The sequence below is a fragment of the Theobroma umbraticum genome, unplaced genomic scaffold (assembly GCF_002168275.2).
Source record: "Theobroma umbraticum cultivar Fairchild unplaced genomic scaffold, ASM216827v3 scaffold_239.0, whole genome shotgun sequence".
NCBI lineage: Eukaryota > Viridiplantae > Streptophyta > Magnoliopsida > Malvales > Malvaceae > Theobroma > Theobroma umbraticum.
The window spans coordinates 301229-312482 of NW_018397279.1; the positions used below are offsets into that span (position 1 = coordinate 301229).

The window sequence follows — 11254 nt, forward strand, 5'->3', positions numbered from 1 at the left end:
ATATGAACATGCGGAGATCCTGTTCCTGCACTTTTTCCTCCTTGTTTATCCTTTCACTTCTTTGCATGCCTTAGATACTTTCAGAAATGAAAACTATATATTTTTCTGGCTCATTCCTGGATTTGTAGATTTTCCTTTTCTTTGCAGTTAATTGATTAACTGTTTAATCCTGGCTTATAATCTGATATGAACTTGTATTATTAGATACTAGAATGCATCTTTACTCTAAATACCTTCAAAAAAAATCCTCTGTATCGGATGTTCCTCTTTACAACTACAATATAGTTCAAAACTTTTCTTCTATGTGGTAGAATGTCTATCTGGTGTAGCTTCTGGAGTAGGGGCTCTCTCCCTTGTTGATATGTCTAGGGACTTCTCTAAATTCACAACAACTTGCTCCATAGATGGTCGCTGTTGCTTAACTGATGTGCATGAGAGAGCCAGCTGAAATGTGAGGTCAAAAGCTTCTACTGAGTACTCACCTTCAAGTTTAGGATCTGCAAATTCTTTGACACTGCCACCTCTACTCAAAACTCTAGCCTGGGAACATTGATGGGTATATATTAGAACCGATGGTCATGTCAACCCAGAGTTCAAAAATGAAAGACAATTAGGATGGTGTCTGACCATTTTATTTAATGCCATTGGTTTTTTCAGATTCAAGTTGAAAGCCTTCTTCCCGGAGAGGATTTGTAGCAGTACAATCCCATAGCTGTAGACATCACTTGATGAATTCACTTGGCGGTTATTTTGGTACTCAGGATCAACATAACCGAAAGTTCCTCTGACTTCCGAGCTCACATTGGTTTCACCCAGGTCAATGAGCTTTGACAACCCAAAGTCTGAGAGCTTGGCTTCAAAGTTTGGTCCCAGGAGAATGTTTGTTGGCTGCAAAACAGACGGTAAGATTAGTTGATTGGACGACAGAATCCTCCCTATAGATTCCATGCATAGACTCAAAACTCCTCCTGCCTTAACATTTATATGGCACAAATTAACAAGATTAGCTTGTTTTTACCCAATCTTGAATCACTTTACAGAAACCATAAGCAATGATATATTGGCATAAATGACGATATACATATTATCTAAAGCCGGACCTTGATATCACGATGAACAATGCAGCCTTCTAAATATGTGTGAAGAAACCAAAGACCTCGGGCACTACCAATTGCAATCTCAAGCCTTTGGATCCAGGAAAGTACCTTATCCTTGCCTGTTGTCCACGATGTTCGATTCATTATCTTTGAATCATGACATAAATAATTTGAAATAATGTAATCTTAAGATAGAGGAATACCAAAAAGCCACTCTGCTAGATTTCCATTGGGGCATAGCTCATATATGAGGAAGCACTCTTCTCCACTTAGGCAGTAACCAAGCAAAGTCACGAGGTTCGGGTGTTTGATGTGAGATACGCTAGTAACTTCCCTCACAAAAGTCTCAACATTTCCATCATTTATGATGTGTTTTAGTGCAACTGGCTGTTGATTTGACAATTTGCCTTTATACACCTTTCCTGACATGGTAAAAAATATTTACCTTGAGTTAAAATCCAGAACACCATCAGATGATGCAAATACGAGAAAGTCAGCAGTTCTAAAATGAAATCCTAAGGAATATCTGCTATGCTTGATTATTTGTAAACAAACAAACAAACAAACAAACAAATATACATATATATATATATATGTATACATATATGAGTATGACTATGTGCTGAAATTTGCAAAACTTTTGGCTTATATGAGCAAACATTTTTCGTATGATCTACAAGAAAAAGTTTGTCTCAGTCTGTCAAACCGGCACCATGGTTCCAATTGAGATGAACTGTCTCAGAAAAGACAGCAAAGTTGGAAATAATAACTTGGAGCACTGAAGTTGGAACAGCCACAGCAAGGTAAATAAAATTCAATAAATTATGTGCAAAGAGCATCAAACATGAGTATACCATTGCTGGAAATGGAAGGTTCTGCAATGGACGATAACTGGTAATAAGTAATAACTAAGGATACCCAAGCTCAAATGCTATATATTCTGGTCAATTTGGCGCTTTGGTAACAAGATCTATTGTAGATTGCGGATTTGGTTAAGATCCATTTAGCATGGTGGTTTAAAGCAACAACGACTCAAGTTACTTTCAAATTTGATGACTTTGTTACTAAATCCTATTGGTGCTTATTCTGAGTTAAGCTCCATAAAGAAAAAAATAAATAAACAGGCCATTTAGTCCCCTCCACCTTTGCAGTTTCATACTCAACATGGATGACCCTGCATTGGGGGAAACCTGACCCAACTATTATTGGTGGGGTACTATGTGATCATCAAGTTAAAAATCCATTAGTAGTGCAGACTCTAACCATGCTGAGTTTCTTGTCACTCCAAGTGCTTATTATGTATGTAGCATCTACTCATGCCCTCTGATCATTGAAAGTGATTACTTAAATATGGTTCTTAGGACAACAATTGTTTTACCGTCCCAACTTCAAAAATTCTCAAATTATGTTGCTTTATTAAATGATACATATTGTTAAAGTTGATATCCTTAATATATCTAGAGAGTGGAACTCAATGGTGGATGGACCTAAGGCTAGATTGAAGCGAACTGAGAATTTGGTATCTTGGATTTGATTCTAGAATGGTATTTCCTTGGAGGTTGGTTCTTGTTTCGTTAACTGTGAAGCAACGAAGCTGATTTTGAAAGATGAAGCTGGCTGCTTGTTGGGGGATGGCAAATGCAAACAATTTGTGCTTTAATGAGTCTAAAGGTGACAGACAGACCGAATATCTCTATCTCTTCAATTTCACTGGAAGCCTTTTGTGCTTTTGTTGAGGTTGTGGGTTGTTTTCTTGTTATCTGATTGTTTTAGCCTCATTGTCTTAAATCAATTAACCTTTGGAAACTGAATCTCTGTGCACATTATTCAATAGTCTTTCTTGAGATGGGAATAAAACACTCCAGCTGCATAATTGATATACTTACCAGCAGTTCCTTCACCAATGAAATTTGATTCATCTAGACTGTTTGTAGCAGAATACACCTCCTTGATCCGAAATTTGGGACAACCTGACTTCTTCAATAAAACATCCTTAGATGCTACAAAATGAACAAATGGAATTAGTATAAAGATGTGCATCCTGCCTGTATTAATGCAAAACTTAAGGCCTCACAGAGATGAAATGATGTTGTTGGAACGTACCATGTTTTTTGGATGATAATTTTGATGGACGACGTCTTTTGGACAAGACGTACAATATAATAACTATTATCACAAGAAACGCAACAAGGCTTCCGATCAGAACCCCAATACCTGCGATAATGTAGAATTCCCAATATGTACATAGCATTGCATCTTCAGATTCTAGAATTGTGTTCATACAATAACACATGGAGAATTACCTGTCTTAAATTTTATCTTCTTTTTGTCTTCTGGTGTTGATTCTTTAGTATTCTCTGTCAAGAACAAAGGAATTTGTGAGAAATCATTCTATTGAAAGTAGAAGTTTTCATTTTATATTGACTCTGATGAGATCATGTGTTACCAGCATAAGAACTAGTTCTCCTTGAAAGGCATTCATAAATTCTTTCAATATTCTCATCTCCAATCTTGCTACTGGCTAATGAAACCAGCACTGCAAACCTACAGATCATGGACTCTGCATCTGTCGATTTGGACTGTGTTCCTCATATGTCTTTCCAGCTTCTAACACAAGAATCACAAGATTCGTCAAACCCATCAGAGCTAAAAAATTTGCACTTTGCACTAAAACTTCTCAATTCAGCTCCCAGTTTGTTAGCAACATCAGCTACGGAGTAATCAGAACATCCACCTGCACCTCTTGTTAGCTTCTCAGTCCCACAAATAAAAACATCTCCTTCAAATCTTTCATTGAAGCCAAACAACTTGTCTGCTCACTATAACTTAGGAATATCAGCCCTGTTTTGTTTGCCCTCTTCCCCAGCGCATGGAGGTAGCCAGGGAATGCTGCTCCACAAGAGTTTTTGTTAAGAAATCCACCCCAATCACCCCCTTCACAGCTTGAACTTGAGGATGCTGTAGACTCAAACTCAAGGCTGCACTTTGTTGTGGAAGGCTGGGAAACTGTAACTTGGGCAGTGGTGATCAAGACGAAGATGCAGACAATAGGAACTGGTTTTGAGTACTTGTTCCAGTGCCAGTTGCACATATACATTGTGAAATTGCACGTCACGTCTAGTATATCAAGAATATCAACAGGAGTCTTGGCAACAAGTCGATTTGGGGAGATGAGAGTTCACCTGTCACAATGTTAGGAAGAACGCAACTAAGAAGTGGATAATTAGAGAGCACTTGGCATGGTAGAAAATTGTCTATGATGACTTCTTCAACCCTCTGTTAGTAAAGAGTGCGACAAGTACGCAGTGGGATTGGAACCTTAACGCACGGCAAGTAGGATTCTGGAACTTTGACATTTTCTGGTTCAACATTCATTGACATGAAAGAAGAGATGGCTGCACAAAGAAACAACAATGAACACATATAGCCAGACAGACTGAAGAAAAGGGATAAAAAGATTGGTCATATTACAGCATGGAATGTAATTTTCTACCCCTCATCAGAACTCTATGTCTCTGGCATTTGGTTTCAGCTGTTTCAAGAACAATACCTGGATTCTTGGTATCGTTTTTTACTAATTTCAATCAGAAAAGGCTCACATAAATAAACTAATAGCATTGTTTTACCTTCCATTTTCAGAAAGTGTGGATGCCGGCTTAGGCACTAACTTTTATGCTGAAAGCTCCATTTACAGACATTTTTCCAAAGCAGAAGACAGAACTAGCCTGAGAAATGACAGCCTCCTTACAACAGTTAATGACGGTTTTACACATTTACTTGAGGTCAAACAAAATGCTAGCAAGACATTCCAAGGAATAATAGTTTGAATTCGAAACCATGATTCTTGTCCAGAAACACCCTATGCCAAGATTTGTACCCTATCCATGATTGTGGCATAATTTAGTAATGAAAAATTCTGACATACACATCAACAATGCCTGACGTAGGTGATCCAGATCTGATTCAAATTCAGTTTTATCTTTACTCTCATTGGGGTTGACTATTATTCTTTGGGGTAACTTTTGAAGGTGGAACCACCTTTGCCAAACCCTAATTACATGATTATTAAGTTATATTACCTAACTTTTGTACAATTTGAGTTTGAACTTCAGATATCGGAGAACCCTACACCATATAATCAGTTACCAGTTGAGTCAAAGCTTACAATACTGTAGAACAACAGTACAGTTGTTGCTGCAATTCATGGAAGCTACGACTGAATTATGGGCACGAGGCCATGATTATCGGAGCCAACCAAGTAACTTAGATGTTGTCTTTATCATTTATCCAAAAAAAGATGTGGATTTTATCTTCATAAAGCATTATTCTTTAGTTAGATCCTTCTACATTGTCAGCTTCTTTCTCTATGCTTGCTATTGTCAATTTGTCATGACCTCTCAGTGTAAAGCATAGTTTGACTGTTATAATAAAATGTTAAAAGAAAAAATAATAATAACTAGGGACCCCCCAACCCTTGTATCAATTCGAAGCCATGGCCACAAGAAGAATCCCTAGTACAAACCAAGAAGGCAAGAACCGTCTTCCATCGGCTGCCTTGTAACTCACTTATTCATCTTAACGCTTCTTGTGTACTTCTATTCTACCATTCATTTTGACCTTAGATGAGTTTACTTATTATAATATTCATGCAAATGGAGACATTTGTCATTCATCCAGATGAAAGATTGAACCTCACAAAGCTTTCAATCAGTCCAACCATATGATGGCAACAACCTTCCTTTCCCTCTGTAAGCCCCAATGCCTCTCTCACTTTCTTTTCCTTAAGCCTTTCAATCATTTCTATGCTCTTGCTAATTTGATTGGCAAAGCAGTTTCAGTGCAAACTATATATATGAACCTATAGCAGGTCTGCAAGAGAGAAAAATGTACAAAAACAGCCTGAGAACACAAAATTTACAAGAAATGATCTCGTAAATGGAGTGCCTAGATTAACACTTGAATTACAATCCTAGAATATCAAAAAGAAATGCATTAATGCCCATGGAAAACTTCCATGAAAACGCTGAAACACAAAAAGAAAGTTTGAAAGAAAGTTTGCTAGGAATAGGGCTCTCAAGTACTGTCATGTGGGACTCTTTCCAAGCCTTGCAAGGCATCGAGATGGGAAACAAATTACTTAGAGATATCTTACTTATTGTTGCAGAACTCATTAATGAGCATGTCTAACGTCCGCCAAGATGATCCAGTATTCTCCTCCATGGCCATCTTGGCCAACTCAGCAAGTTCTTTCACCTTAATCCTCACCTCTTTCCCCATCTCTCCTTCCATCAACGCCCTTACCATCTTCATTACTCCTTCCCATTTCACCAAACCTTTCACTGTCCCGTCACAAGTCTCCACTCTTAACCCCACCTTTATTTCCTCTACTACCATTCTTGCATTCAATGGCTGCTCAGCCATCATTGGCCATGCAAGAATTGGTACCTCTGCACATATGCTTTCCAACACTGAATTCCATCCACAGTGACTCAAAAAACCTTGTACGCTTTGGTGCATCAATATCTCTCTCTGATCAACCCATTCTCTCACCACAATACCTGTCTCTTTAACCCTTGCTTCAAACCCTTCTCCGAATTCTGATTCTTTCTTCCTTATAACCCACAAGAAGTTCACCTTTGATTCTTCCAGCCCAGTTGCTATTCGTTTGAGTTGTTCTGATGAGATATCTGCCTGAGACCCGAATGCTACATACAAAACTGAGCATCCCTCATCTAGCTTTTGATCTAGCCACTTGATCCAAGAGGGTTTCTTCTGGGGTTCATGTTCTACCTTGGGCAGTTCAGCCAGACACAAGGGTCCAACACTCCATGCCTTGAGCCTTTCCTCACGGTTCCAACTACCAAAAAAAAAAATTTTCCAGCTCATAGAAGCTATTAACAAGCTTTCCTTTACTGTTTACTGTTGCTACCACTTGATCCATGAATAACCGCATTGGAGGACTATATGGATCAGGTTTTGAGAATATTGGTTCAAAGTCATTTCTAGTAATCCTAATCCATGGAAACTGTGTGACTGTGATCAACTCATCATCTGACTCAGGCCCAAACAAAAGCCTGTCTACAGCGACAGCTTTAGACACGGTTGAAGCATACTGGCTCATGCCATAGAACATCAACCTTGGCACACCAAACTTTGTTGCAGCCTCTAGAGTCCACTAAAGGAACCCATCTGATACAACGAAATTCACAGGAAGCAGACGCTGGAGCTTCCTTTCAAACTCATGTTGCATGAGCTTTGTGGCTGCACAGAATGGAACAAAGAGTGAAATGGAAGGTAGTGCATCTGTGCTTTCAACGCCAGCTGGAATTTCAGGGATGTTTTCAGGGTAATTGATGTCAATGATAGAGGCAGAAGTGTCAGCAAGAGACTTAGCAATGAAGGGACGGTTTCCTGGCGTGGTAAAGACTGTGACGGCTAGGCCACGACGGAGTAGGAGGCAAGCTAGGTGCAGAATGGGTATAATGTGACCTTTTGACATGAAAGGACAGAGAACTGCATGATGTGATGAACCATTAGAAGAAATTGTATCCATAATTCCTTTCCCTATTCCTTTTGGTGTTTTTGGTTCTTCAGAGTTTCTACTCTATTACTCTCTTTCTAGTTCTACCCTCTATTGGCAAAATGGATCTGGGGTTAGCAGTGCAATACTGATGCAAGTCTTGTAACAGAGAATTCTTAACTTAGTGCAGCTAAAATTGTCTCTGTCAAGTACTTCTTGGATTGATTGCAGCTACTTCCACTTTAAAAGTTTTTCTTACTTTTTACCATTTTTAGGTGGAAAATGAACGAAAATGAGACAGGAATAGCACCTGATACTACGGCTGAGGATGCTGGGAATATTCCAAATCTTCCAAGTTTGTGGCAAAGACTTAAGAATGCAACAGTATTTATTTCCAAGCTCCCAAAATTAATTAAGTCTTGGACCCAGAGAGGAAGAAATTAAACTGAAGAAGCTTGGAATGGTAAAGTCAATAAGGCTCATGCTATCATTCAGAAATTTTTTTGTTTTTTCTAATTGAGGAAAGGGTACTGAATCTTGCTCTTTGAGGCTCGCAGGTGTCATTCACTCATTGAAATTATAGCTATCAAAAATGGAAAATTACATATATAAGGTGCCAGGCTGCTAGCAGTGACTTGTCAATTCGGTTTTTCGTTGTGATATCTCAGTATTCCTTTCTGTGATGCAAAGGCTCACTAGTCACTATCACCACCCAATTGCCACTGCCACCGATACTGGTAAGCTCTGGTATCGTGCAACATGTTGCGTATACGCATCAGACATTGCAGTATACAGGAGCAAAGAAACTATGGCTCCTGGTCTAGTAATTAAAACAAGGCATTTATTCTTGGAAGATTAAGTTTATTGTCAGCCTTCGCCAGACTCACGTTCATTCGTGGCATTCATTGTGAGGCTAGCATGGAGGAGAGAGTGGCACTTTCTAAAAAGATTTAATTTTTATAATATTCATTTGTAGTTAAGGTAATTAATATATAAATAAATTTATTTTTTTATAACTTTATAAGAAGTGGGATCAATAATTTCATATAAAAGTGATTTATAAAAATATAATTTATATATTAATAATTAAATATTATATTAAAAAGTAAAAAATATATAATTTAAAATTTTGTTTAAAATATTAAAACTCAAACTACTTCCCCTATCCAAAAACTCAGGTTTTTTTCTTTTTTTCAATCATTGGTTGTAATTTTTCACTTTCTTAAAACAATCTATTTAGATTTCAATAATAAGTAACTTTTAATTAAAATTAATTTTTTAAATATTCTATATCTAAATTTTTTTATTAATTTGATAGTTTGAGTTCATAATTATAATTTAGTTAATGAAAATAGTATTACATGTTAAATAATATATTTAAATTATAATTTTTTTATTTATTTTGTAGATATATTATTTAATTTTTATATTTAATTTTATGTGGTTTGTAAATGTTTATATTTAAGTTTGATTAATGAATAAAACATTATCATATTGTTAGTTGTTGAATTTGAAAATTTGATATAGAAGATCGTATTTTATTTAATTCTAATATCTTAATTTATACTAATAAGTAGTAATTTTAGATGAATGATTGCTTTGTGACATTTATTGAAAAAAATGTATTAGATAATATTTATACTGATAATATCATGCATCATTTTTAAAATATTTTAATTTTAAATATTAAATGAATGTACAGAATTTATATTTTTTTAATTTAATATTAAAATTTTGATTTATAAATTTTAATATATTTTAATTTTGTAAAATACATTTATATTTTTTTAATTATTATTATAATTATTTTAATTATGACAATACTAAAAAAACATTATGAGTTCGCATATGGAGGATGATAACCCACAATGATTCTTCGCAGACAAGTCCCCTTCACTGCAGATTGGTAGCAGTACAACAACATATGTACATGGTTCGGTTCTAAATATTTTTGTAATAAAAAAATAATGAATAAATTCAAGAACCAACCTTAAAAATAAGATGGTCCTGGTCTACATCTATAAATGAGATGGACCAAACCAGACTAATTATTAGTATGAAAATTGAATGGCTATGGAACTTGCCGTGAGAGTTTTCCCCCCTTGTGAGATCATATAGAGACAAATCAACGTTGGGAACAAGATCAAGATACAGACAAGAATCTTCTGCTCACCAAGAAGACCAACGACCAGAAGCTCAACCAAGCCTGGCAGAAGCAGGTTGCGCTTGTGAGCCTTCATGGGCCACTCGACCCACTTCCTTATAGAAATGGAAGCAAATGCTTGGGCTGGGCTGCTTGATTGGTTTGCCAAAATATAAATGAAAGCTGAGGGAAAAACAAATATAAGTAAACAAGTTAAATTTTTATAATCATTTAGCAAACATTTTATAAAATTTACAGCATTTTGGAAACAGAAAGCATATTATAAGGTAATATTAGTAGTTTCTAGTGCAAAACTCAAATGAGTCCCAACTAGATTTGTTTGGTTTTCTCTAGATTCATCACCACTATCAGTAACATTACTACCTTCCCTCATTTGGTTGTCTCTAACTTCAATTCTAACATCATTTGTTTGGTTGTCTCTACCTTCCCTACTCTGGCTTCCTCTCATCTGACCAACATATTCACTGGACTGACTACTTTCCTCATATAAAACCAACCCAGCCTCGCCTGAATCAGCACTGGCTCTACAAATTGGGCAAATGGGGTTCCTCAGAAGCCATGAATCTGCACAGTCTGCATGGAAACTATGCCCGCATAGAGGCAGTAGCCTGCACTTTTCACCCATCTTGAAGTTTTCCAAGCAGACAGCACAATCCGCTGGACTACTTCCTCCGTCTTTTGCTATGTAATCATAGCAGGGAAGCTTCTGTAAATCATCCTGGGAGATGCATCTGTTCCTGCTGTTGCTCCTGTCAAATCTTCCAGGGTTCCGGAATCCTCTCCTGAAGGCTCTTCCTACTATACATACATGTATAACCACCAGCATTCCAACACCTAGAAATAGAAGAATCACAGCTATGAATATGGCCATTAACATAATCTGTACTGTAGCCTGCAGAAAGTTAGTGCTCATCACGATCCTTCCTGAATCCCCTTGATTTCCATCCCACAAGGGCATGGCAGAAGTTACCACTTACATGTTCATAGCATAAGAAAATTCGGTCTTTTGCATACCTCAGAAGATAAAAACAACCTGAAAAATGACAGAAATGACAGAAGAATGATAAGGTTTCTGTTCCAAGGGAATGGAAATTTTGGTCTGATTGAAGTTACTGACAACAAGCTGATCAGGTAGTTTTCTGTTTTTATAGAGACAAAAAAATGTTCAAGCCAATGAAAGCAGGTGAACTGTTTCAGTGTGGCAAGAATAAAAAGATTAATCCATTATTTAATGGGACTAGTTAATTTTCCGTGATGGAGTGGGTGGAAAAAAGAACCCAAGACTTACAGGTGGAGACAAAATGATAGGGAGATTGATGATTTCAAACTTTTCTTCTTTGTCTTTTTTCTTTCATTGTATTCTTTTCCTTCTTTTTTCTGACAAATTAGGCGCCCTCCAAGCGAAGAGACAACTCTGCTCTTAATTTGCAGCCACACTTTTGCTCGGTTTGTTTGTCCGTATTGACCACCCCA

At 36.9% G+C, this 11254-nt stretch overlaps 2 protein-coding genes and 1 pseudogene across 2 annotated transcripts; all 3 read right to left on the bottom strand.

Annotated features, from left to right (window-relative positions):
* Positions 1-300: 300 nt before the first annotated feature.
* LOC110427965 (putative LRR receptor-like serine/threonine-protein kinase At1g53420) lies at positions 301-4194 on the bottom strand (annotated as a pseudogene).
* A 1877-nt stretch (positions 4195-6071) lies between these two features.
* Positions 6072-7650, bottom strand: LOC110427879 (UDP-Glycosyltransferase superfamily protein). The gene is given in 2 exon segments (XM_089785560.1): positions 6072-6968; positions 6970-7650. Coding segments are annotated over 2 exon segments (1404 nt in total). The 3' UTR covers positions 6072-6245.
* A 2018-nt stretch (positions 7651-9668) lies between these two features.
* On the bottom strand, positions 9669-11051 carry LOC149526313 (uncharacterized). Its single transcript, XM_089785570.1, has 2 exons — positions 10145-11051; positions 9669-9943 (listed from the first exon to the last, which is right to left on the bottom strand). Exons 1-2 carry the CDS (start codon positions 10737-10739, stop codon positions 9669-9671), a joined length of 870 nt encoding a protein of 289 aa, XP_089641696.1. The 5' UTR covers positions 10740-11051.
* Between the last annotated feature and the right edge of the window lie 203 nt (positions 11052-11254).